Below are 27966 nucleotides of genomic sequence, written 5' to 3' on the forward strand. Positions count from 1 at the left end.
AATTTTTGGACAATCTGTGGCTGCCCCAATGCTGGAAGTGTCCAAGGTTAAAATTGGAATTTTTGGACAATCTGTGGCTGCCCCAACCCTGGAAGTGTCCAAGGGAAAAATGGGAATTTTTGGACAATCTGTGGCTGCCCCAACCCTGGAAGTGTCCAAGGTTAAAATTGGAATTTTTGGACAATCTGTGGCTGCCCCAACGCTGGAAGTGTCCAAGGGAAAAATGGGAATTTTGGACAATCTGTGGCTGCCCCAACCCTGGAAGTGTCCAAGGGAAAAATGGGAATTTTTGGACAATCTGTGGCTGCCCCAACCCTGGAGGTGTCCAAGGCCAGTGGAGATGTCCATGGCCATGGAATGAGAAGATTTTTAGGATCCCAAACCCTTCTGGGATTTGATTCCAACCCTAGCAGAAATTCCAATTCTGTTCCAGCCCCCGATCAGATCCCATGCAGCCTCTATGGGATTTAAGGCTTTATGGGATTTAAGGAATTACAGGATTTAATGTCCCTCCCAAACCAAACCATCCCACAGCTCTTTCAAATGCCAAAACCAATTCATTTTTTTTTATTTTTTAACCCTGTTCAATTTTAAATGTATGACTTCAAAACCTGAGAACTGGAGGTGTTGGGAGTGAGTGCAGCCAGCGAGCAATTAGCAATCAATCAATCAATCTCCTTTAATTAAACACTGCTTTATATACACACGTACATATGTACATCACATACAGCAGTTCAAGCAAGGAGTTGCAGCCACAGCCACTCCTGGCACAGGAAAATTCCAAACATTCCCAAAAATTCCAGTCCTTTCCTGGTGGCTGGGACGGGCCATGCTGGGGCTGTGGGAGTACCTTACACAAGGCACCTGGAGGAGGAGGAGGAGGAGATTGCACAGGTGAAGCAGCTGGAGCCCAGCTCCCCAAAAAAAAAAGAAAAAAATAAAATAAAAATTCAAAATAAATCCCTTCTCTCGTGGAGCTTGGCTTGGAAGTTGGAAATGAAACCAATATTAAAATAAGACGCTGCAGCTGGAGCAGCTCGAGGAGTGACTTAAAGCAAAAGAAAAAGAAAAAAATAAAATAAAAAAAGAAAAAAATAAAATAAAAATTCAAAATAAATCCCTTCTCTCGTGGAGCTTGGCTTGGAAGTTGGAAATGAAACCAATATTAAAATAAGACGCTGCAGCTGGAGCAGCTCGAGGAGTGACTTAAAGCAAAAGAAAAAGAAAAAAATAAAATAAAAAAAGAAAAAAATAAAATAAAAATTCAAAATAAATCCCTTCTCTCGTGGAGCTTGGCTTGGAAGTTGGAAATAAAACCAATATTAAAATAAGACGCTGCAGCTGGAGCAGCTCGAGGAGTGACTTAAAGCAAAAGGAACCAGCACAGCTCATTGTTGACTTAAAAAAAAACAAAGAAACCCCTCCCAAAAAACAAACAAAAAAAAAATTAAAAAAGCAAATGATTACTTAAAATCATTGAAGAGGCCTGAGCATGCTGAGTAAGACACTGTTTAGAGTGTGGAATATACAGGAATTAAGAGTGCAAATAGAGACAGGCCCTGCTGCCTGTATGTGCACCTGGGGGCTCTGCCACTGTGGGATTTCCCCCCTTTGCCAGGATCAAGGGAGGTGACACAGAATTTATCACAAAAATGAATAAAACCCAGGGTTTTGCTGCAAATTCGAGGGGGTTCCTGTGCACCACAGGCCAGAAATAAAATCTTTTCAAGATTCAGTCTTGGACGAGGAGCAGAGAGCAGCTTTTCCTTTTTCACCCTGTGTTCTGAGCAGGTAAAAAAAGTTGATTTGCAGGAGAAAAAAGTTGATTTACAGGAGAAAAAACTTCATTTGCAGGAGAAAAAACCTTCGTTTGCAGGAGAACAAAAAACTTCATTTGCAGGAGGAGCTGCTGTGCAAATGTCCCTGCTTTAAGTCCCAGGATCAGGCTGGCAGGATTTTTGGCACAACCCCCGTGCTCAGCTCGACATTTTGGGCTTGATTTCTTCGGTTCTGCCTCACCCCACCTACTGTGCTTTTGATTGCAGAGAACTTGCATGATTCAGTTCATTAAATGTGAAATCACCCTCGGGATTAATGTTTAATTGGGGCTGGGTTTATTGCTTGTGCCGGGCCGGGCCCTCCCTCAGCGCTGGTACTGCCCCGTGTCCTCAGGCACTGCTGCTTTCTCCGGGGAGGCCTCGTCCAGCTCTGCCAAAGATTAAATCGGTATTTCACCTCAGTGGATGCTTTGATTGGGATTAAAGGGGATGGGTGTGAGGTTTTTCCCCTCAGGAATGTTGTTATTTTGTCACCCCACCATGTCCAGGCCTTCCCTGGGCACCTCCAGGGATGGGTGCTCCAAACCCCCCTGGGCAGCCCCTTCCAGCCCTTTCCATGAGGAAATTCCTGCTCATGTCCAACCTGAGCCTCCCCAGCCCAGCCTGAGGCCGTTCCCTCTCCTCCTGTCCCAGTTCCCTGGGATAAGATCCCAAATCCCCCCCGGCTGTGCCCTCCTGGCAGGAGTTGTGCAGAGCCAGGAATTCCCCCTGAGCCTCCTTTGCTCCAGGCTGAGCCCCTGCCCAGCTCCCTCAGGACTCCCCAAACCCTTCCCCAGCTCCCTCAGGATTCTCCAAACCCTTCCCAGCTCCCTCAGGACTCTCCAAACCCTTCCCCAGCTCCCTCAGGACTCTCCAAACCCTGCCCAGCTCCCTCAGGGCTCTCCAAACCCTGCCCAGCTCCCTCAGGACTCTCCAAACCCTTCCCACTCCCTCAGGACTCTCCAAATCCTTCTCAGCTCCCTCAGCTCCTCCATTCCCTTCCCAGCTCCCTCAGGATTCTCCAAACCCTTCAGGACTCTCCATTCCCTCCCCAGCTCCCTCAGGACTCTTCAAACCCTGCCCAGATTTCTCCAAACCCTTCCCCAGCCCCCTCAGCTCCTCCAAACCCTTCCCAGCTCCTTCAGGATTCTCCAAACCCCTTCCAGGTTTCTCCAAACCCTTACCAGCTCCCTCAGGACTCTCCAAACCCTTCCCTGGTTCCCTCAGGATTCTCCAAACCTTTCCTAGCTCCCTCAGCTCCTCCAAATCCTCCCTCAGGATTCTCCAAACCCTTTCCAGGATTCTCCAAACCCTTTCCCAGCTCCCTCACGATTTCTCCATTCCCTTTCCCAGCTCCCTCAGGATTCTCCAGCTCCATCCCCATCTCCGTTCCTTTCCCAGCCCTCGAGCTGTGACCCCAGCAGTGCCCAGCACAGCCCAAGCCACACCTGGCCGTGCTTTTTGCCAGTCCCACTCTGCTCCTTTCGTATAAAAACAACCAGCAGCTCCAGACCGAGGTGATAACCCAAAAATCCTTTATCTGTGAGGCTTTTCCCAGAGCCTGACAGCTGCCCTTGGATGGCAGCCCTGCTCATTCCCTGGATTCCAGCCAGGGAACAGCCCAGGGAAGCTGGTGCTGTCTGCGATCCCTGCTTTTTTCCCCTTGCTTCTCCAGCAGAAAAGAAAGCAAACCCTGAGCTGTGCCTGCCAAGGCTTTGTGGGCAAGACAAAGCAGGAAAAGTGGAGAGGAAGCAGCAGGAAAATAAACATTTCCTTGCATTTTGCTGGAATCTCTGGAGTGAGGCTCGTGCTGCTCCTGCTCCCGTCCCAAAGCTGGGCTCAGGGCTGGGGTTCCCTTACCTGGGCAGGGCTTGGGGTACATCCTGTGGAAAAACACCAGCAGGGCGTAGAAGGTGAAGGCCAAGCATCCAAAGATCATCCCACAGACCAGGAAACTGTAGCTGCCCCGATCGTGGATAATCTGCAGTGGGATGGGAAATTACAAAAGGGATCAGACATCACTCAGATCCCTCGTGGATCATCAGGGAGGGCTTTGCTGGCTGATAACTGCTCAGTTGGAGCAGAACTGAGGGTTTGACTCGTAAATTCCAAATTGATTTTGTGTTTTGCCAGCTCCTGGCTACTCACCGAGCCCACCAGCAGCTGCAGCACCATCTCTCCAATGCCAGCTCCAGTCACCAGCACGGTGGTGGCACAACCTGTGAGGAAGCAGAGGTGGTGGCAGCAGAGTGGCACAGCCAGCAGGGCCACCCTGTGCTCCCTGAAAGCTTTCCCGTGGATCTCACCACACAAAAATCAAAATACTCAACGTGCATTCCCACTTAATGCTGAAAATTCCCCAGCAGACCTGCAGCAGTGCAGAAAGGTGAAAGTTGAAGTAAAAAAAAAATTCAATCTCCTGTCACCTGTCTGTGCTGGCAGAGCTGGTGGTGGGAAGGTTTTTGTGTTTCTGTCTCACTGCCCTCAAGACAGAGGCTGCCAGGGAGCTCCTGGGGGAGCTGGCCAGGCTCTGTGTAGCCATGAAATTTTCTGAAAAATCCCTTTTGCCAGGGTTTTATCTCCTGAGAAGCTGAGAGACCTCAGGAACAAAATGCAAACAATGGTTATCTGCTGCTGTGGGATGCAACAGGTGCATCTGGGATTGGTCTCATGGGGCTGTTTTTAATTAATGGCCAATCACAGTCAGCTGTGTTGGACTCTCTGAGAGTCACAAGCTTTTGTTATCTTTCCTTTCCTTTCCTTTCCTTTCCTTTCCTTTCCTTTCCTTTCCTTTCCTTTCCTTTCCTTTCCTTTCCTTTCCTTTCCTTTCCTTTCCTTTCCTTTCCTTTCCTTTCCTTTCCTTTCCTTTCCTTTCCTTTCCTTTCCTTTCCTTCCCTTCCCTTCCCTTCCCTTCCCTCCTTTCTTCTATTCTTTTAGTGTAGTTTTAATACATCATTCTCTTTCAATATAATATATACAATAAAATAATAAATCAGCCTTCTGAAACATGGAGTCAAGATTCTCATCCCTTCCCTCATCCTATGACCCCTTTGAGCACCACCACAGCTCTGGGCTTTCCATCTTGGGTAATCTGGTGATGTTTCCAGAACCAGCTCAGGTAATTGGTGATGTTTCCAGAACCAGCTCAGTAATCTGGTGATGTTTTCAGAACCAGCTCAGGTAATTGGTGATGTTTCCAGAACCAGCTCAGTAATCTGGTGATGTTTTCACAACCAGCTCAGTAATCTGGTGATGTTTTCAGAACCATCTCAGTAATCTGGTGATGTTTTCAGAACCATCTCAGTAATCTGGTGATGTTTCCAGAACCAGCTCAGTAATCTGGTGATGTTTTCAGAACCAGCTCAGGTAATCTGGTGATGTTTTCAGAACCATCTCAGTAATCTGGTGATGTTTCCAGAACCATCTCCCTCCCCAGCAGCGTTCCTGCCCCTCCCTGAGCTCCTCAAACCAGGAATTGAAGCTGGATCCCTGCCTGGGGTCGTTATTCATCAGCAAAACAGAGAACCGGACATTTCCCTTCAACAAAGCTGCCTCCAAATGCAAACCTGAACTTCCAGGCCTGCTGAGGGAGGAGAGAAAGAGCTGAGGAAAGGGGATGTGTAGATTTCATGTTTTTCTTTGCTGATTTACGTCCTGAGATATTTCAGGGACGCCGCTTGTAGATTTTCGGCGTTTCTCTTTTCTCTTTGCTCGGCTGATTTATGTCCTGGTGATAGCTCAGGGAATGCCACTTGCTCGGTTTCTCGGCTGTTTAGGCTTCTAAGTTTTCTGCTGCTGTTTTAGGCTGTTTAGGTCCAGGGACGCCACTTGTAAGGTTTTCTGTGCTGTTTAGGTGGCCTGGAAAGGCCCAGGGATGGCCTTGAAGAGCCCGGCGCTTCAAAGGACGAGGAGAGACTTCTGATCTTGTCTCGGTCTTGGTGTTTATTAATTGTTTATCTAAAAGATTTTCTTTCAGCCCGACAGAGGTCTGCACAGCAAGTCAGCCATGGGCACACTGCGAGCCCCCGGGGCGGTCACTTATCTTTATACCCGAAGTTACGTGTACAATATTTATCATTTTTCTCCAATACCTTCTACCCTTATTAACCGGTGCACTTCTAGTAATAACCAATCCCAAAGTGCCACCATCACCACAGAAGATGGAGGCCAAGAAGAAGAAGAAGAAGAACAGGACACGCCCCAATTCCTCCATCTTACTTCTTTAGACCCCCCTGTACCAAAATCCTAAACCCTGTGTTTCACACTCTAATTAACTTATCCCTTCACCATTCACCCAGTGAAATCCTCCCATCCTCACACAGGTGTCGTCTCCTGTGTAGGATCAAAGCCCTGCCACCAGACACTTCTGGCAACATTCCAGGACTCCCGAGCCCCCCAAGGGTGTTCTCGGCCACTCTGCACCTCCATCCTGAGGCGCTGAGATCCCACAGGGATGGGGTGCAAAAATGCGCCAGGTGAGATGGCAGCTGACCTTGGTACTGCAGGATGTCCTCGGTGTAGGCCAGCATGCTGGGGAAGGCGCTGCTGAGGAACAGCCCCAGCGAGGCCGTGCCCACAAACAGGAAAACCACGCTGGAGGAGAAGAGCAGGAGCAGCAGGAAGGTGATGAGCACCCCGACCTGCGGGGCAGCACCCACAAAAATCAGTCAGAAAAACGCTGAGTGCAACAGGGTCTAGGGTTTGGGCTTAATAGGGAATAGTCTGGAAGAGAAAATATATTTTTTCTTAAGGGGAAATAGTCTGGAGGAGAAAATATGTTTATTTTTAAGGGGAAATAGTCTGGAAGAGAAAATATATTTATTCTTAAGGGAAAATAGTCTGGAAGAGGAAATATGTTTGTTTTTAAGGGGAAATAGTCTGGAAGAGAAAATATATGTTTGTTTTTAAGGGGGAATATTCTGGAGGAGAAAATATGTTTCTTTTTAAGGGGGAATATTCTGGAAGAGAAAATTTGTTTCTTTTTAAGGGGAAATAGTCTGGAAGAGAAAATATGTTTATTTTTAAGGGGAAATAGTCTGGAAGAGAAAATATATTTATTCTTAAGGGGAAATATTCTGGCAGAGAAAATATGTTTATTTTTAAGGGGAAATAGTCTGGAAAAGGAAATATGTTTGTTTTTAAGGGGAAATAATCTGGAAGAGGAAATATGCTGGGAAAAAGAAAAAAAAAAAAATCAGTGCTTGAGAAACTGGATGGCCAAAGAAAATCCATCTGGCTTTGAATTTGCTAATTTTCATTACATAACTTGGTAATTAAGTCTTAATTTCATTACATAGAAATTTAAGGCTTCATCTGAAACATATACTTTTAAATGCAATAATACCTTCCAGAGTATTTACATGTCTTAATCACCAGTAATTCTTTTTTCTGCTGAGTAAGACTGAAGTCGCTCTCAGTAATTACAGAATTAACTCTCAATAACTGCTCAGCAAGCAGCCACAGCAATAAAGCCAAAAAGCCAACTGCATTTAAATTCAATTTCCCTCACTTCTGGCTTGTAGGGGAAATAACCAAAAACTGGGGGAAACCTGAGTGATCCAGGGCAGAGTCAGCAGAGGGAGCTCTGATATTGCGGCTCAGCAAAATTTGGACCCTGGAGAAGCCAAATTCGAGCTGGAATTTGTTCTGATGCTGCTGCAATGGCTCCAGGATCCTCCAGCAGCTCCCAGCCCTGCACAGGGGTCAGGGGCAGCCAGGGGGATTCTCACTCAGAACATCCCAAAATCTTCTCCCCGCCCTGTCAGATGGGTGTTATAACTCACTGTAATGTGCTTTATTATCGAAATACAGCCACCAAAATCACTTCTGGGTCACATAAATTGGAATTTAACTGCCTGCTCGTGCTTTTTGTGGCTGTGAGGGGATTGGGATCACCCCCTCCCTGTTTTCTGCCATTTCCCCCCACAGATCTTCCTCACCCATCCCACAGGGATTCCTGCCCCTTTCCCAAGGTGTTTTATTGACTCCAGCAATGGGTATTATAACTCACTGTAATGTGCTTTATTATCAAAATACAGCCACCAAAAGCACTTCTGGTTCACATAAATTGGAATTTACTGCCTGCTCATGCTTTTTCTCTCTGTGAGGGGATTGGGATCACCCCCTTTCTGTTTTCTGCCATTTCCCCACACAGATCTTCCTCACCCATCCCACAGGGATTCCTGCCCCTTTCCCAAGGTGTTTTATTGATTTTATCAAGCTCTGCCAGCTGCTGCAGCCTCAGCAGAGAATTCACAGCGTGAGCTGCCTTCCCTTGGCCATGGCAGGGAATTCAGGAATTCATTCACCCCAGGAATTCATTTCCCTGTGCACGAAGGAGTCACTGTGTAAAGTCAATAAAACGGGCACATTTTTTAGTGCCAGCTCTCCCAGCTGAGGAGCAGGCTCAGGAAAGCTGGGCAATCAAAGTTGGGCAATGAAATTTGAAATTGTGGCTGCACCTCGCCCACCCTACCTGTGCAAACCCGCCAGGTGTGAGAGGAGCTGCAGCCCCAAACCCATCGCAGGAATTAACCAATTAACCCCATCCTTACCACGTTGATGAAGACCATGGTGGCTGGCTTCATCCTGTAGGACACGGGGATGGAGATGAGCCTGCCCAGGGTGATGAAGCCCCAGAAGAGGCTGGGCAGGTACCCGGCCACCTTGTGCACCACGGCCAGAGGCTCCTCCACGGCGTAGCTGTACACGAATCCCGAGTACTCTCCCTGCAGGGAAATCCTCTCTGTCACATCCCCGTGGGGACTTCAGGCTCCTCTGTCCCTCAGAGCATGGTGGAAGGGTTTGCAGATCCGCCAGCAGCAGGATGTGGGGTTTAGTCCGTCCCAAAAGGGCAAAGCTCCAAGGAAAACCCAGAGATCCTCCCTCTCCAAGGGGCTGCCCTGCCCTCTTGGAGCTCCACACATCACATTTAGAGCTCAGGGTTGCTTATCCTTGGAAATTCCCATTCCTGTCTAACCCCTCTCACCATTGAGGAACCCCTGAGGGTTTCACAGGGTTTTGGGAGGAAAAAAAAATCCAGAAATTTGGGCAACTGCGCTCACCACGATCCCGTCGGTCATGAAGAGAACCAGAGCGCCGGTGATGTGCACGGCGAAATAGGTGAAGGAAACCCCTCGGAAGTTCTTGCTCTGGCAGCAGCTGAACAAATCCTCGTGCCCTGCTGGAGAGCAACGCACAGCAAACCTGAGCAGAACATCCCCCCGGGGCTGGGTGGCCGCCAGCCCTCAGAGGGGTTTGCTCTGTGGGACAGCTGCAGGACAGAGCCAAGCAGGACCCTGAACATCAGGCACCGCTGAGCTCGGGGGACTCCAGCTCACCTTCACCTTCCTCTGAGCTTCCAGAGGGAAATGGGAATGGGTCTGGGGTCTGCCCACAGCCTGGGATCCTGGTACTTTGGGGTACCTGCTGCCCACACCCCAAGATCCTGGCTCTCTACACTGCAAAATCCTGGCTCTCCATACCCTGGGATCCCAGCTCTCCATCCCCCAAAATCTTGGCTCTCCACACCCCAAAATCCTGGGCTCTCCACACACCAAAATCCTGGGCTCTCCATACCCCAAAATCCTGGGCTCTCCATATGCCAAAATCCTGGGTCTCCATACCCCCAGAATCCTGGGTTCTCCATGCCCTGGGATCCCAGCTCTCCACACCCCAAAATCCTGGGCTCTTCTCACCCCAAAATCCAGGGCTCTCCATATCCCAAAATCCTGGCTCTCCACACCCCCCAAAATCCTGGCTCTCCATATGCCAAAATCCTGGGCTCTCCACACCCCAAAATTCTGAGCTCTTCTCACCCCAAAACCTTGGCTCTCCACACCCCAAAATCCTGACTCTCCATTCCCCAAAACCCTGGGTCTCCTCACCCCAAAATCCTGGGCTCTCCATATACCAAAACCCTGGCCCTCCATATGCCAAAATCCTGGCTCTCCATACCCTGTGATCCCAGCTCTCCACAGCCCAAAATCCTGGGCTCTTCTCACCCCAAAATCCAGGGCTCTCCACACCCCAAAATCCTGGCTCTCCATACCCCAGAATCCTGGCTCTTCTCACCCCAAAATCCTGGCTCTTCTCACCCCAAAATCCTGGCTCTTCTCACCCCAAAATCCTGGCTCTTCTCACCCCAAAATCTTGGCTCTTCTCACCCCAAAATCTTGGCTCTTCTCACCCCAAAATCCTGGCTCTTCTCACCCTGGGATCCCAGCTCTCCACACACCAAAATCCTGGACTCTCCATACCTCAAAATTCCACACCTCCTCACCCTGAAGAATTCCCTGAAATCCCCTTTCATTGCCCGGGGCCAAAGCCATCTCTCCAGGAACAACACGGAACACTTCCCAAAGTCCTGAACCGTATTTACTTCTGAGATATTCACTGTTTACCCAAAGAATTGACTGTGACACGTCCCTGCTGGCCAGGAAAGAACAATGTCCCCATTGTCCCCAAGGCAGGGTGCAGCCATGAGGTCAAGAGCAAACTATTGCTGGATTTCACTTTTCCCCTCAAACAAGGGAGGGGAAATTGGTTGTTTCTTATTCCTTTCCCATAAAAATCAGCGTCTGCAGCACAATGAACTGAAATAATCAGTGAGAAATGTGACTCTTTAAACTGAATAATCAGTAAGAAATGTGACCCTTTAAAGAGAATAACCTGAAGAAATGTGACCCAAAAGCAGGAGGGAATTTAGGGGCACAACTGCCACGTGTCCCTGAAGGGTTGGGGGGCTTTAGGGTGGCTCAGAGAAACATGGAATGGAGAAACACAGCCTGGAGGCCTCACTGGAATTGGGACACCAACCTCAATTCAAGATTTCATCTGATTTGAGGGCAATTTGGGCACCAAATGTTTTGTTTGGGTATTCCTGGATGAGATCCCTGCGCACACTTTGCAACAGACAGCAGCGCTGGGGTTTCCCATTACACCCAGCCACTCAAATCTGGCTTTTTCTCCCCAAAATCCATGAGAGAGCTCACCTGCAGCTGTGTGGGGTCTCTGGGCAGCGGTGGAGAGCTCGTCCTTGTCCCCAGGCCGTGTCTCCAGGGCCAGCTCATCAGCTGACAGCAGCGGGTGGCTGCTGCCGTTGAAGCAGGGCACCATGCGCTCCTTGTAGAGCAGGAAGAACACAGCGATGGGCACTGGCAGCTGGGCAGGGGACAGAGGGGGGCTGAGCACCTGAACACCCCAAAATCACCCCCAAAATCACCCCAAAATCACCCCAAAACCACAGCCCAGCTCCTCCAGTAACAGCGATGGGCACTGGCAGCTGGGCAGGGGACAGAGGGGGGCTGAGCACCTGAACACCCCAAAATCACCCCAAAAACATCCCCAAAACCACCCCAAACCACCCCAAAACCACAGCCCAGCTCCTCCAGTAACAGCGATGGGCACTGGCAGCTGGGCTGAGCACCTGAACGCCCCAAAATCACCCCAAAAACATCCTCAAAATCACCCCAAACCCACCCCAAACCACCCCAAAACCACAGCACAGCTCCTCCAGCAGCAGCGATGGGCACTGGCAGCTGGGGAGAGGATAGAGGGGGGGTGAGCACCTGAACAACCCAAAATCACCCCAAAAACTACACCAAAACCACCCCAAACCACCCCAAAACCACAGCACAGTTCCTCCAGCAGCAGCGATGGGCACTGGCAGCTGGGGAGAGGATAGAGGAGGGGTGAGCACCTGAACACCCCAAAATCACCCCAAAATCACCCCAAAATCACCTCCAAAATCCCAGCCCATCTCCCCCAGCAGCAGCGATGGGCACTGGCAGCTGGGATGAGGACAGAGGAGGAATGAGCACCTGAACACCCCAAAATCACCCCAAAACCACCCCAAAACCGCAGCCCAGCTCCCCCAGCAGCAGCAATAGGCACTGGCAGCTGGGGAGAGGATAGAGGAGGGGTGAGCACCTGAACATCCCAAAATCATCACAAAATCACCCACAAAACCACCCCAAAACCACAGCCCAGCTCCCCCAGCAGCAGAGGTTTGAGGTGCTGGGCTCAGATTCCGCAGGGGAGGTGCCTGAAGGGAATTTCAGAGCAAGGAGAGGTGGGGATGGGAGATGCTGAGGCTGGAGAGGGGAAAAGAGGGAGAAAACTGGGAGAAAAATCTCCTGATCCACTGGGGCACCCCCAGGCAGCCCCAGGCTCCAGCATTCACCTGGAAATGGGCACAGGGACCCCAGACAAAGCTCCCAAAGTGCCAGACCTACAAACCCCAAACGTTCTGGGCTCCCAAAGTGCCAAACCCCAAATGTTCTGGGGTCCCAAAGTTCAAGCCCTACAAACCCCAAATGTTCTGGGCTCCCAAAGTGCCAAACCCCAAACGTTCTGGGGTCCCAAAGTGCCAAACCCCAAACGTTCTGGGGTCCCAAAGTGCCAAACCCCAAACGTTCTGGGGTCCCAAAGTGCCAAACCCCAAACGTTCTGGGGTCCCAAAGTGCCAAACCCCAAACGTTCTGGGGTCCCAAAGTGCCAAACCCCAAACGTTCTGGGGTCCCAAAGTGCCAAACCCCAAACGTTCTGGGCTCCAGCCCTGTGCTGCTGCTGCCCCAAGAGTGGAAGCCCGGAGGCTGTGGGGGCAGAGCAGTTGGAATTCTGCCCGAGGGAAGCGGGAGCTGCTCCCATCCCCATCCCCAGCCATTAGCAGGGGTTGCTCAGCACCTCCTGAGAGAGGAGCCCGCGGTTCCCAGGCCAACAGGGACAGCCCAGGGCCCTGCAGGGCACGGCCTGAGCACCGCAGGGAGGGTCCAGCCTCAGCTCTGGGGTCCTCTGTGCATCCAGGGATGCTCCAGCGCTCCATGGTCCCACCACGATCCCCACAGTCCCACCCCACACCCACGGGGCGGCAGCGATCCCAAGGGACGAGCCCATCCCAGCCCACACCCAGGACTCCCTGGTGCCTCCAATTCCACAGGGAATGGCTCTTTTTTTCATTTTCTTTTTTCCCTTTTCTAATTTTTTTTTTTTTTTTGAGGGGAGCAAGCGAAGCTCTCCCGTCTCCTCCCAGCACAGCCCAGCGCTGTTTACACTGCAACCAACCGGGGGAGAAAGCCAGGAAATCCTAAGTGACAGCTCATTCCCTTGTTTTCTACATGTCTGGGAGCAAGTGTGAGCTCCAGCTCCAAATTTCCTGCCTTTTGTTGGCTCGTGGCATGATTTAAATGTATGGAGAATTCCCCCCCCCCCCCGCCTCCCACCCCGCCCCTCCAGCCTGAATTCATTTATGAGGCCTGCATTGTTCTGGGAACAATGGGAATAGGAACAGTGAGTTCGGTCCCATGGAAGAAAAACGCATTTGCTTGATGGTTCTGATCCTTCCGGAGGTCAGCACCAGATTTCATTCTTCTGAATTGCAGATTTAGCAAAAATATTCCCTCCCCTCAGAGGGCCTGGCTGTGCAGATAACGGCCCTGGGCACTCCCAGCCTCCAGGACAAGGCCCCAGTTTGGGATTCCCCAATTCCCACTGGGGTTGTATTCCTGTCCCCCAGTTTGGGATTCCCCAGTTCCCAGTGCCCCTGATATCCCTGGGCCCCAGTTTGGGATTCCCCAACTCCCAGTCTCACTCTGGGTGTATCCCAGTCCCCAGTTTGGGATTCCCCAGTTCCCAGTCCCACTCTGTGTGCATCCCTGTGCCCCAGTTTGAGATTCCCCAATTCCCACTGGGGTTGTATTCCTGTCCCCCAGTTTGGTATTCCCCAGTTCCCAGTGCCCCTGATATCCCTGGGCCCCAGTTTGGGATTCCCCAACTCCCAGTCCCACTCTGGGTGTATCCATTGCCCCCAGTTTGGGATTTCCCAGTCCCATTCTGGGTGTATCCCAGTCCCCAGTTTGGGATTCCCATTTCCCAGTCCCACTCTGGGTGTATCCCAGTCCCCAGTTTGGGATTCCCCATTTCCCACTCCCACTGTGGGGTTTTCCCTGCTCTCCTGGACAACCAGATTTTGGTGCCATTTTCTCCCAGAATTCCTTCCCAGGATATTTTTTGCTGCTTTTTGTGTTTTTTTTTTTTTTTTTTTTTTTTTTTTTTTTTTTTTTTTTGTTTTTTTTTTTTTTTGTTTTGTTTTGTTTTTTTGGGTTTTTTTGGCAGAAATATTTTCTTTTCCCAAGGGAAAAAGGGACACCAGAGCATTCCCCACCAGGAGCCAAGGGCCAAGCAGAATTCCCTGCACCCAAAACCTCCCAAATGTCCAGAGCTGCTCCCTCCCTCACCTGGCAGATTTATCCATCCCCAAAATCCCCACAAGCTGCTGCATTCCCCAGCTCAGCGTGGGGATGTTCCAGCTCCCTCCTTCCAAATTCCCAGAGCTGCTCCCTCCCTCACCAGAACCCCCAATTCCCAGCACCCAACACTCCCCAAATTCCCAGAGCTGTTCCCTCCTCACCTGGCCAAGCAGAGCCCCCAATTCCCATATTCCCAACATCCAACACATCCCAAATTCCCAGAGCTGCTCCCTCCCTCACCTGGCCAAGCAGAATTCCCAATTCCCAGCACCCAAAACCTCCCAAATTCCCTGAGCTGCTCTCTCCCTCACCAGAACCCCCAATTCCCAACATTTCCCAAATTCCCAGAGCTGCTCCCTCCCTCACCTGGCAGCTTTTATCCATCCCCAAATCCCCACAAGCTGCTGCATCCCCCAGCTCAGCGTGGAGATGTTCCAGCTCCCTCCTTCCAAATTCCCAGAACTGCTCCCTCCCTCACCTGGCCAAGCAGAATTCCCAATTCCCAGCACCCAAAACCTCCCAAATTCCCAGAGCTGCTCCCTCCCTCACCTGGCAGCTTTTATCCATCCCCCAAATCCCCACAAGCTGCTGCATCCCCCAGCTCAGCGTGGGGATGTTCCAGCTCCCTCCTGCTGCTATTTCTGGCTGTTTCCCCCAGGAATCCGGGATCCTTCCCTGCCATTGTGTCCCAGGCTCCTGCAGAGCACAATGGAGAGTCCCACACTTCCCCTGGGACAGCACCTTCCTGACCAACACCTCCCTCTCCACGGACATTTCCCTGATTTCCAGCCTCTTCCAACGCGCTGGGCGATGAAATTTCCGTTCTGTGGGAGAGCTGAACTCTAAAATATGGGGGGTTTTGTTCCAAAATCTGGATGAAAAGGCACAAAATTTTTCTCGTTGAGTGAAAGATTTTGGCTGGGAGTGCTCCAAGCGCTTTGTTTTGATTATGCTGAGCTGCTTCATTTTCCCAAAGCAAACCCATTTTGCTTCAAAAACATCGGCACAGCTCCGCTGTCAGCTCGGCACTGAGCGCTCGTGCCAGAGTCAGATTGAGACATTTCCACTCTAAACAAAAGCAAGAGCTCGAAATGAATCATTTCAGCTCGTGCCTTGTCAGAATCCACACAAAAACCGGGCTGGAAATGTGGGATTTGGCCATTTTATAACCAAGCTGCTGCTCCTGGTTTCCATTTCTGCTGTTAACTCTTTTCACCCACGTCCGTGCAGGTTTAAAAACCCCTTCCCATCATCTTCCTCTGCTGTTTCCACCTTGAAAAGGGTCAGGACTTTGGAGCTGAGCTGCTCCCAGCATGTCCAGCAGGTTGGGGGGCATGAATGGAATGGAATGGAATGGAATAGAATAGAATAGAATAATAAAAAATAAAAATTAAAAAATAAAATATAAAATATAATAAAATATAACCCAGCATCTCCAGCAGGTTGGGGTGGTTAAAATAAAAAAAATATAAAATAAAATAAATAAAATAAAATAAATAACATAGACTAGAATAGAATAAAATAACCCAGCATCTCCAGCAGGTTGGGGTGGTTAAAATAAAATAAAACACAATACAATAAATAAAATAAAATAAATGAAAAGAAATTAAAATAAAATAAAATAAAATATAAAATAACCCAGGATCTCCAGCAGGTTGGGGTGGTTAAAATAAAATAAAATAAAACACAATAAATAACATAAAATAAAATAAATAAAAATAAATAAAAATAAAAATTAATAATAAATAAATAAAAAATAAAAATAAAAATAAAAATTAAATAAAATAAAAATAAATAAAATAAAATAAAAATAAATAAAATAAAATAAAATAAAAATAAATAAAATAAAATAAAATAAATAAAATAAAATAAAATAAAATAAAATAAAATAAAATAAAATAAAATAAAATAAAATAAAAAAAAATAAATAAAATAAAATAAAATAAAATAAAATAAAATAAAATAAAATAAAATAAAATAAAATAAAATAAAATAAAATAAAATTCCCTCCACGAGGATTTGGGGAAGGCAATCACAGCTCGGTTCAGGAGCTGAGCACATCCAAGTCCCCACTGGGTGTTTGTTATTTAACCCTTATCCCAAAATCTCCTTTCCACGTTCTGGTGTTCCTGCACAGCCTGTGGGAATCCTGGCAGTTCTGTATTCCACCCACCCACCGGTGCATGCAGCACTCCAGCGTGTCCCGATGCACAAACCCACAGCTCCTGGTGCCATCCCACCCCAAAAATCCTCTCAGGACACAGAGAGGGCCCTGGAAATTCCCAAATCAGACCCATCATGGGGTTCAAAGCAGGTGTAAAACTCTGCCTCCCAACTAAATCCCCAACGGGATCTGCTGGCTCCGGAGTGATTAAAATCACATTTCCCGTGGCACAGACAGAGCTGCAGGTGATTAAAGCTGCCCCTCCTCCCAGGCTGGGCCTTTTTTTGGTGATTCTACCCAGAAACTCAGCCCAGCACCTGCCCGAGCTCCTCCCACAGGAGGAAAACCCCTGACTGGAGGCAATTTGGGATGTTTTAATAATTTAATAAATGGAGAGAGCCCAAGGAAAGGAGGTGCAGCTCCCCTTGCCTGGTGCCGGAGGAGGGGTGGCAAACAGGGACAGGAGGAGGGGAATGTGCCCGTCCTCGGGCTCTGAGAGCTGAATTGCAGAGGGAAGGAGCTGCCAGGCAGGATCACCCATTTTACTGCTCCTGGCATGGGCAAAAGGGACACCAGGTCCCTCCTGTCCCCCTCAGAGGAAGGATTTTCACATCTGCTGAGACCTCCAGGGAAAATGATAACCAGAGAGAGGCCCTGATCACTTCTGTCCCTTCATCCAGGGCATTTTCCTGGGAATATCTCCAAATCTCCTCTTGCCAGGCCAGCCCCAGCTGAGCAGGAAGGAAAAACTCTGGATCTGAGCAGAGTTTGCTGCTCCAGCTCCTGCCTGGGAGGTGCTGGAGGCACCAACTGCTCCCAGAGAGCCCGGACAAACCCCAGAATGGATCCCAGCAGGGGAAGAGCCCTGATAAAATCAGGATTTGGCAACAGATGATCCTTTCCTTGTTTCTCACCCCATTCCAGGACCCCTCAAACCCCAGAATGGATCCCAGCAGGGAAGAGCCCTGATGGAAAAAGGATTTGGTAACAAATGACCCTATCCCTGCATCTCACCCCATTCCAGAACCCCCCCCAAACCCCAGAATTGATCCCAGCACATCCAGCAGGGAAGAGCCCTGATAAAAACAGAATTTGGCAACAAATGATCCTTTTCCTGTGTCTGACCCCATTCCAGGACCCTTCAAACACCACAAACCCCACAAATCCCTGGAAGAAGGACAATCCCAGCTGGATACTCCAGGGATGATCCCAGCCGGGAACTGTCACAGACGTATTTTATGAAAAATCCTTCCCTTAGGATTTTTCCTCCTGAGAAGCTGAGAGGCCTCAGGAACAAAATGTAAACATTGATTATCTGCTGCTGTGGGATGCAACAGGTGCATCATGGGGTTGTTTTTAATTAACGGCCAATCAAAGTGTGGCTGTCTCAGACTCTCTGGAGAAAAAATCCGAACAAAAGGATTTTTCATAAAATATGTCTGTGACAGGGTACTCCTGGGGGGATCCCAGCTGGATATTCTGGGATGATCCCACTGGATACTCCCAGGATGATCCCAGCGGATACTCCCAGGATGATCCCAGCTGGATATTCTGGAATGATCCCAGCTGGATCCCCCCAAACACCAGAAACCCCACAAATCCCTGGAGCAGGGATGATCCCATGGGATACTCCAAGGACGATCCCAGCTGGATACCCCAGGGATGATCCCATTGGATACTCCAGGGACGATCCCATTGGATACCCCAGGATGATCCCATTGGGTACCCCAGGGACGATCCCATTGGATACCCCAGGATGATCCCATTGGATACTCCAGGGACGATCCTATTGGATACTCCCAGGATGATCCCATTGGATATTCCCAGGACAATCCCATTGGATATTCCCAGGATGATCCCATTGGATACTCCCAGGATGATCCCATTGGGTACCCCAGGGATGATCCCATTGGATATTCCCAGGATGATCCCATTGGGTACTCCCAGGATGATCCCATTGGGTACCCCAGGGACGATCCCATTGGATATTCCCAGGACGATCCCATTGGATATTCCCAGGATGATCCCATTGGATATTCCCAGGATGATCCCATTGGGTACTCCCAGGACGATCCCATTGGATACTCCCAGGACGATCCCATTGAATATTCCCAGGACGATCCCATTGGATATTCCCAGGACGATCCCATTGGATATTCCCAGGATGATCCCATTGGGTACTCCCAGGACGATCCCATTGGGTACTCCCAGGATGATCCCATTGGGTACCCCAGGGACGATCCCATTGGATATTCCCAGGACGATCCCATTGGATATTCCCAGGATGATCCCATTGGATACTCCCAGGACGATCCCATTGAATATTCCCAGGACAATCCCATTGGGTACTCCCAGGACGACCCCAGCTGGATCCCGCGGCCGCAGCACTCACGTTGATGAGGGCCATGATCCAGAAGGCGTAGGACACGCGTGTCACCACCATGCCCTTCATGGGCAGGGCGTAGTGGGACAGGTTGCCGGGGTGGTGCGGCAGCAGCGACTTGCGGATGTGCGGCAGGTTGCTGGAGGCGTTGGCCGTGCCGTTGGCCAGGATGCAGTTGGTGTCCGACAGAAAGGGGTCGGCGATCAGGGGGCTCAGCAGGGCCCCGAAACCCACGAAGAAATGCAGGGCCTGCAGGAGGGGTGACACGATGGAGCAGGAGGGTGGCAGAGCCCCCAACTCCTCCTCCTCCTCAGAATTACAGAATAAATTCAGTTGGGAAAGACTTTTGGGGGGATCGAGTCCAAACTGTGAGCTGACACCACAGTGTCATCAGACCTGAGTGGCACTTTCCACAGATGCCTCCAGGGATGGTGATGCCACCCTCCCAATGCCCGACCACCCATTCTGGGAAGAAATTCCTCCTAAACTCCATCCTCAACCTGCCCACAATGCCACAGGCTGGTTTTCCAGGGATGGTGATGCCAACCTCCCCTTCTGGGGAGAATTTTCTCCTAAACTCCATCCTAAACCTGCCCAGGGTGGTGGGGGCACCCCAGTGCCACAGCCAGGCTTTCCAGAAATGGTGATGCCACCTTCCCAATGCCCAAGGATCCTTTCTGGGAAAAAGTTCTTCCTCAAGTCCATCCCAAAACCTGCCCAGGGCAGTGAGGACCCCACAGTGCCACAGCCAGGCTTTCCAGGAATGGTGATGCCAACCTCCCAATGCCCAAGGATCCTTTCTGGGAAGAAATTCCTCCTAAACTGCACTCTAAACCTGCCTAGGGTAGTGGAGGCACCCCAGTCCACAGCCAGGCTTTCCTCAAACACCTCCAGGAATGGTGATGCCACCCTCCCAATGCCCAAGGACCATTTCTGGGGAGAAATTTCTCCTAAACTCCATCCTAAACCTGCCCAGGGTGGTGGGGGCACCACAGTGCCACAGGCGGGAATGGTGATGCCATCGTTCCAATGCCCAAGAACCCTTTCTGGGGAGAAATTTCTCCTAAACTCCATCCTGGCCCCACAATGCCACAGTCAGGCTTTCCTCAGACACCTCCATGGATGGTGCCTCCACCCTCCCAATGCCCAAGGGCCCTTTCTGGGGAGAATTTCCAACTAAAGTCCATCCTAGAGCAGCGCAGGGGGGCTGGGGACGCCGCTCTCACCTGCAGGAAGATGGCAGAGTCCTTCTGGTAGATCTTGACCAGCTGCATGTTGGAGATGGTGTCGATGCAGCCCATGGCCAGCCCGGCCACGGCCATGACCACGGCCAGCACCACCACGTTGTGGCACAGGGGGATGATGGCAAACACCAGAGAGATGGCCAGGGACGAGGCAAACAGGGCCAGCAGGGACTGGGCCAGCCTGGGGAAGGGAGAGAGGCAGGACAGAATCAGGGCCACCACCAGAGCAGCAGTCACAGGTGGGAAATGGATTTATAGAAAATTGCATGGTGTGGTTAAAGCTGATGAAGTGCTTTGTAATTAGGAGATACCTTCTGATTGTGACGGTGAGAATTGTAACACCTGTATTGCCTCACCCTTCACATGAGACTAAAAATTGAATAAAAAAAATAAAACACCTCTCAAAAACTCCATTTCTGGGTAAGAAAAAGATATAATCCAACAGCCATGCTGCCCTCATCTCATTGATCTCAGCTCCTGCAGCCCCAGACTTCCTGGTGAGAGGAGGGAGATGCTGCACACCACAGCCCAGTGTCACCCACCCCTGGGCACTGCCACCTCCTCCTGCAGGGGATTGAAATATGGATCTCCTCTCAAGCTCTTGGAGATTTATTTCACACCCAAGATAGCTCAGCTACCTCAGAAGGCATAAAATCAGCAGGATGGCTTCTGTGGGAGCGTTGGAAACAAGAACGTTTTAATAAAAGGCAAAATAACAAAACTCTTTATAGAGAAAAACCCAGCCAGGTGCAAGAGGGATGGGATCTATCCCCTCCAAAGGATGGCATCTGTCCTCTTCCAGAGCCGGGATCTGTCCCTTCCCAGAGATGGGATCTGTCCCCTCCCAGCTCTGGCAGTGAGCAGTGCCCAGGCTGGCACCTCATGGCTCCAGGGCTGCCAAGAGGGAAGGCAGGAAGGAAGGAGGGAAGGAAGGAAAGGAGGGAAGGAAGGAGGGAAGCAGGAGCAGAGTGAAGCACTGGGATGAGCAGAGATGGGGCTGGAGCAGCACAGCAGACAGAGTGGCACTGGCAGGTCCCTGTCACAGCCAGGGTGGTGGCAGTTGGTAATTATCAGTAACTGGGGGATGTGGGTCTGAGCAGTGCCCAGCAAGGAAACCCCCAAACAGGCTGGAGAAGGCTCTGAGGAGGAGGAGGAGGGGGAGACCCAGCTGCCAGCCAGACCCTCCTGCCCTGCCAGGACAGCCTGGCCATGGCCATGTCACTGCCCCTGGGCCATGTCACAGATCTGGGCCTGTCACTGCCCTGCCCGTTCACTGTCCCTGGGCCATGTCACAGATCTGGGCCTGTCCCTGGCCTTGTCACTGTCCCTGGGCCATGTCACTTGTCCCTGGCCATGTCACAGATCTGGGCCTGTTACTGCCCTGGTCCTGTCACTGTTCCTGGGCCATATCACTTGTCCCTAGCCATATCACAGTCCTAGGCCATATCACAGCCCTGGCTATGTCACTGTTCCTGGGCCATATCACAGCCCTGGCCCTGTCACTGTTCCTGGCTCTGCCACTGTCCCTGGGCCATGTCACAGATCTGGGCCTGTCACTGTTCCTGGCTCTGCCACTGTCCCTGGGCCATATCACAGATCTTGGCCTGTCCCTGGCCATGTCACTGTCCCAGGCCCTGTCACTGTTCCTGGGCCATATCACAGATCTGGGCCTGTCCCTGGCCATGTCACTGTCCCAGGCCCTGTCACTGTTCCTGGCCGTATCACAGATCTGGCCCTATCACTGTCCCTGGCCTTGTCACTTCTCTCTGGCCTTGTCACTGTCCCTGGCCCTGTCAGAGCCCTCCTCCATCTGCAGCCCCACAGTGACCGGGCCCTCCATGTCCTGCTCGCTGCTCCTGCCGGTGCCAAGGGCACCTCCTGCCCCTCTGGCAGTGCCAGAGCCTCCCTGTACCCAGCCCAGCGCAGGAGCAGCCAGTGTTTTCCAATCTGTGACTACTGATGGTCCTCTGACAGCAGAGCCGTGGGATTTCTGGGGGAGGGAGGGAGGGAGCTGGGAGATGTGCACAGTCACGGCAGGAAAAGCGCCTGGCAAATGAGACAGGAGCAGCTCCGAGGCTCTCCCTCCCCAGAGCTGGGGAACCCGAGCCTGGGAGCGATGGGAAAACCTCCCAGAGAATCGTCAAAACTGCAAAATATTTGGGGTTTTTTGTGGAGATTTGGACTGTCCTACATTTCATGGGCTGTCTGACGGGAGGGAGTGTGATGCAGAGTCATACACTCCCTGAAAAGCACAAAGAAAACTCTGCAGGACCCCCCTGCCTGGCTGGGGAGCAGCCTCATCACCAGTGAAACACTGATTGGGGGGGTTTAATGTCCTTAATGAGCATTTAAAATGTCACCGTGGGTCAAAACTCCTGCCCCCAGCCATGGGTTAATGACACAATGGTGCCCCTGCAAATGCCACCAGCCCAGGGTGGTGGCATGAGGGGGACCAAGGGATTGCTGCTGCCAGTGCCAGGCCCCAGGTGGGGTTGGGAGACTCAGCTCAGCCCTCAGGGATGATTTCCTGACACACAAAACCCTTGGGGGGCACCCAAAATGAGGCACCCCGTGAACTCAGCCTGTTCTGATGATGCCAAACCTTTCCAAAGGGCTGAAAAAGCAGCCCTGGTGTCACAGCCTGGTCTCTGTGTCCCCAACACAGGGCAGGCTCCCCTCCAGAAGGGTCTGAAATGTCCCAAACTTCATTTCAGAGCACCCAGAGCACCTCCTGCCTCCATCCCAAATCCACAGGAGAGGTTTGGGCTGATCTCTGTAGGATCAGGATGGGAAATTCTCCTCCAGCAGGGTTGCAACGTCCCAAATTTCATTTCAGAGCACCCAGAGCATTTCTTGCCTCCATCCCAAACCCACAGCTGCCCAGGAGAGGTTTTGGGCTGATCCCTGTAGGATCAGGATGGGAAATTCTCTACCACGAGGTGCAAAATGAGCCCTGCAATGTCCCAAACTTCATTTCAGAGCACCCAGAGCACACCCTGCCTCCATCCCAAACCCACAGCTGCTCATGAGGGGCCTGAACTGATCTCTCTGGGATCAGGATGGGAAATTCTCCTCCAGCAGGGTTGCAGTGTCCCAAATTCCATCCCAGAGCACCCAGAGCACGCCCTGGCTCCATCCCAAACCCCGGAGAGGTTTGGACCGATCCCTGCAGGATCAGGATGGGCAATCCCAGAGCCAATCCTGCACCCCCGGCCAGCAAATCCCTCCCACAGGGGTTTAGGAGCCCCCACCTCGGTGTTCCCATTGGATCCCTCCAGCTCCCAGCACTGTTCTATTTTTTCCCCCACCTCAGGGAGCGTTTTCCAAATCCCTGAGATCAAGAGCAAAAATGATAATCAGGCCAGCTCAGACTTGCAAAAGCGATCATTAGAAAGCCAAAGGCCCGAGGGGACGAGGTGAGGATGAGGAGGAGGAGGAGGTGAGGATGAGGAGGAGGTGAGGATGATCTCACTGCTGCTCCCCTTGGCTCCTGCAGCAAGCAGAGCCACCCTCGGGGGGTTTGTGTCCCCAAAGGGCTCATGCTGTGCTGCTCTCCGAGCCACAAAAGGTGGCAGTGACAGTGAAGGGTCCTGAGAGCTCCGGGAGATGGGAATCTGACAGAGCAGGGGCTGTGAGAGGACAAGAAAAGGGTCCCATGCCCTCAGGCCTGCAGGAATGGGGTGGGTCAGGCTGAGAGGAGCCTGCCCAGGGCTCCAGCACAGCCCCAGTGCCCTCCTGGTCGCTGCCCACAGCACTGGGATCAGCCCAGGGCTGCCCTAAAAAAAGCAAATTTTTAACAGGACACAAAAAACAGAACACAAAAATGCCGTTTCTGAATTTAAAAAAAAAAAAAAAAAAATTAAAATCCCAGCACCAATCTGGGGCACTCTGGTGCTTCCGTCAGCAGCGTGTGCAGGGTTAAACCTCACAATTCGAGCCTGAAATGCAACAAAATGGGGAAGGAAAATGAAATGCAGGAGCACTGAGCTCCCCAAGGGAGCTGGCAGTGCCAGGAGTGAGGATTTCCCCAAACCTGCCCAGGGCTCCAGCACAGCCCCAGGTTGCCCAGTGCCTTCCTGGTCTGTGCCCACAGTGCTGGGATCAATCCAGGGCTGCCCCAAAAGAAGCAAATTTTTAACAGGACACAAAAATGCTGAATTTCTGAATTTAAAAAATATCCCAACACCAATCTGGGGCACCCTGGTGCTTCTGTCAGCAGCGTGTGCAGGGCTTCAGCCTCACAATTCAAACCTGAAATGCAGCAAAATGGGGAAGGAAAACGCACAGAACTCCCCTCTGGAGCTGGCAGTGCCAGGGTGGGAACTTCCCCAAAATTTCAGCTCCCCCTGTGTGTCTGAGGCCAGGCTGCTCCTCCCAGCTCTCCCATCCCATTTCCATCCCTGGAGCTGTTCCTGCTTCCCCATCAGGGGCTCTTGGGATCTTTCCCAGCTGATTCCAGGCATGAAGAGTCCCTGGGGTGTTCAGGGCTCCTTTTGGGGCTCTCTGTGCTCCTGCAGGAGGCTCCGGCCCCATCCCCAGGGATGCAAACCCTGGGAAAATCTGCATTTCCTGGGGCAGAGCTCCTCACACCTCCCAGCAAACCCCAGGGAGCTCAAACCCCATTTCCTGGGGGGCTGCTGCCTCTGCACCCCCAAAAAGGGACCAGCAGCCATCCCAGGACTGCAGGACAGAGCAGCAGCATCGTTCCTCCATGCCCTGGCAGTGCAAACTTTGCATTTCCGTGAAATTGTGGAGCTGGGTTGTGCTGAAGGGACAGAGCAGCACAGAAATCCCTGTCCCTGAGCTCCAGGAGCAGCTCCCAGCAGCTTCCCTGGGGACAGGAGAGCCTGGGTTCAGGTGCCACCACCCATTGCTGGCACCGCTGTCCCCCAGGGGTCACCCAGAGCGATTTAACCCAAAGGAAGCTGTCACAGACATCTTTTATGAAAAATCCTTTCCTTAGGGCTTTTCCTCCTGAGAAGCTGCGAGGCCTCAGGAACAAAATGCAAACAATGGTTATCTGCTGCTGTGGGATGCAACAGGTTTGCATTGATTAATGTTTACATACAGGGCTTTGATTAGCCCATGTTGGTTGTTTCTAATTAATGGCCAATCACAGTCAGCTGGCTCAGACTCTCTGTCCAAGCCACAAACCTTTGTTGTCATTTTTTACTATTCTATTCTTAGCCAGCCTTCTGATGAAACCTTTTCTTCTATTCTTTGAGTATAGTTTTAATGTAATATATATCATAAAATAATAAATCAGGCCTTCTGGAACACAGGGGCAGATCCTCGTCTCTTCCCTCATCCTGGGACCCCTGTGAACACCAGCACAGGAAACAGCAAATTCTGCATCAGGAACCACCCTCAGCTCCCAGCCAGGCTCCAGGGATGCTCCACAGCAGGTTTCCATCTCCCAGCTGGAAAAATGACCTGCCCAGTGCTCCTCCCTGGCAGCCCTGAGGGCACCATAATTTGATTTATAAAGCCCTGGCAGGCCGGCTCTGCCCATCCATCCCTGCAGAAGGGATTGTACCGGAGCTCCTGGAGCCTGAACAATTTTTATTCCCACACATTTGGAGGCTGCGAGGCTCTGAGTGACCTCCCCACAACACTCACAAGCTCCAAATATCCCAAATATTCCCTCCTGCCTGCCTGGCCGCGCTGTCACTCCCCAGTGGGGACTCCACAAATCCCAAACACATCCTGCTTCCCAACCAGCACCGAACACACTTTTTCCCCCCCCCCCCCCCCAAAACACAGCTCAAACTTCGTGAATCCCCAAATCACAAAAGCCCCGATGGGTTCTGTGGGGCTTTGGGAAGGAGCTGGCAGCGGGAATTCTGCATTTTCCTCCAAACATATGCGAGGCAGCCCCGGGGGCTGGCAGAGGCTCCGCTGCTGAGCCAGCACTGCCGGAGCTGTGGCAGAGCCGCAGCAAAGTCCCCACGTGCTGTCCCCAGTGCCCCAATTGTCCCCTCCACGCTGGTGGCACCAGGACGGCTCCGCTCGCAGCTGCTCCAGCATCCAGGACTCGCCTCAATCCACAAAGATCCCACACCCAGCGGGTTTTAAGGAGGTTTTCCCGAGGATTCCTGGGGGATTCTCCCCGTCGAGGTGCGTGGATCTCTCACACACACACACACAGAGGTTACATCACCGCCCCGGGATCGGTGACAACGTAAATAATCAGCTGATGCCCGAGCTGTCACCCAGCCCCGAATCAAACGCCTCCCTGGCAATCCTCAGCCCTGAGACAGCCCGGGTGATTTATTTGCGACACATCCTGGGCACGGGGCTGGCTCTGAGTCCCTTTTGGGGCTCCCCCCTTCCCCGTGTCCCCCCCTCTCCATCAGGACACCACGAGGACCACTCGCATCCCTCCACGTGTTCTCCCAAACTCCAGCCAAACGCGGCGCTGCCTCCATTTCCGACGCCGAGGTTATTAAAGCACGCTTGCCAAAAATATTCTTGGTTGGGCGATAAACAACCAAGGTTAAGGAGAGGGAAAAAAAATTAAATAAATCCAGAAAACAACAAAAGAAGTAATTCCTGGCGGGAAGTTCTGGCTGGAACTCCACGCTGGGGCTGCTCCGGGGATGGAACCGCACCGGGAGCCGAGCGGGGCTGCCGGGGGAGGGAATCCCTCAACGAGGGGACCCCGAGGGCTGCGGACCCTCCGCGACACCCCCCGTGCCCGCTTCCACTCGGGAGTGGATTTTACCCAGGCAGCATCCACGGCTCGGCTCAGCCCCCAGACCCGGCTCAATCCTCCAAACCCGGATCAGCCCCCAAACCCGGATCAGCCCCCAAACCCGGCTCAATCCTCCAAACCTGGCTCAGCCCCCAAACCTGGATCAGCCCTCCAAGCGCGGTTCAGCTCCCCAAGCTCGCTTTACTCCCCCAAGCCCGGCTCAATCCCCCAAACCCGGATCAGCTCCCCAAGCCCGGCTCAATCCCCAAACCCGGCTCAATCCCCACAAACCCGGCTCAATCCCCACAAACCCGGCTCAATCCCCACAAACCCGGCTCAATCCCCACAAACCCGGCTCAATCCCCAAACCCGGATCAGCTCCTCAAGCCTGGCTCAGCCCCCAAGCTCGTCTCATCCCTCCAAGCCCGGCTCAACCCCCAAGTCCGGCTCAGCCCCCCAAACTCGTCTCAATCCCCTAAATCCGGCTCATCCCCCAAGCCCGGCTCAGCCCCCAAACCTGGCTCAGCCCTTCAAGCCCTGCTCAGCCCCCAAGCTCGTCTCAACCCCCCAAACCCGGCTCAATCCCCCCCAAACCCGGCTCAATCCCCCCCAAACCCGGCTCATCCCCCCAAGCCCGGCCGGCGCTGCCCACCGCGCTGCGGGCCAAGGGCGGGGGGTCCGCGGGGAGCCCCCCAGCGAGCGGCGCTGAGTTCTCCGGGCTCTTACGTCCTCTTGAAGACCCCTCCGAGGCAGCTGCCGAGCAGGAGGCAGAACTGCTGCGAGAAGAACACCCAGGTGATCTGCGAGAGCGAGCTCTGGGTCTGGCAGCGCAGGTCCAGCAGCGTGGGCCCCAGGAAGGCGATGCAGAGGCCGAAGCTGAAGAAGACGCTCCAGTAGGTGAGGGTGGGCTGCAGGTTCCTCCGGAACCGCGCCGACACCCGCTCGTCCCACCACATCCTGCGCTGCGGCGCTGGCGGCGGCGCGGGGCGGCCCCGCTGCTGGAGCTCCGAGCTCCGGGCTCCGGCTCCGGCCCCGCTGCCGCCGCCCCGCTCCCCGCTCCTCCTTCCCTTGCGGGATGTGGCTGCTCCCGATCCCGCCGCGCCGGGCGCTGGCTCCGCCTCCGGGGCCGGGCGGAGCGGGGCCTCCCTCCCCATCCTCATCCCCATCCCCGCCGCCCCCGGAGCCGCCCCGCCGGACTCCGCGCATCCCTCGGGCGCTGGAAGCAGCGCTTTGCTTCCCTCCCCCTCCTCATCATCATAATCACCATCCTCATCCTCCTCCTCCCAAAATGGGGCGACCCCTCTGCTCGCCCCCACCCCAGCGTTAAAGCACAGCCACACCGGCTACTCCCGCTGGAACAGAGCACAACGGAGCAGGAAATTCCGAAATCCAGAAATCCCGAAACCCCCCTTTTTT

The 27966-nt window shown here is 52.2% G+C and overlaps 1 protein-coding gene across 1 annotated transcript; it reads right to left on the reverse strand.

The window, feature by feature from the left end:
* Positions 1 to 678: 678 nt before the first annotated feature.
* Positions 679 to 27521, reverse strand: MFSD4A (major facilitator superfamily domain containing 4A). Its single transcript, XM_058819436.1, has 10 exons — positions 27277 to 27521; positions 19839 to 20037; positions 18622 to 18861; positions 10811 to 10979; positions 8882 to 8997; positions 8372 to 8545; positions 6310 to 6457; positions 3966 to 4036; positions 3678 to 3798; positions 679 to 2208 (listed from the first exon to the last, which is right to left on the reverse strand). The coding sequence occupies exons 1-10, from the start codon at positions 27504 to 27506 to the stop codon at positions 2144 to 2146; spliced, it is 1533 nt and encodes a 510-aa protein (XP_058675419.1). The 5' UTR covers positions 27507 to 27521; the 3' UTR covers positions 679 to 2143.
* Between the last annotated feature and the right edge of the window lie 445 nt (positions 27522 to 27966).

This window comes from Ammospiza caudacuta, chromosome 24, assembly GCF_027887145.1.
Source record: "Ammospiza caudacuta isolate bAmmCau1 chromosome 24, bAmmCau1.pri, whole genome shotgun sequence".
In the NCBI taxonomy this organism is placed as follows: Eukaryota; Metazoa; Chordata; class Aves; order Passeriformes; family Passerellidae; genus Ammospiza; species Ammospiza caudacuta.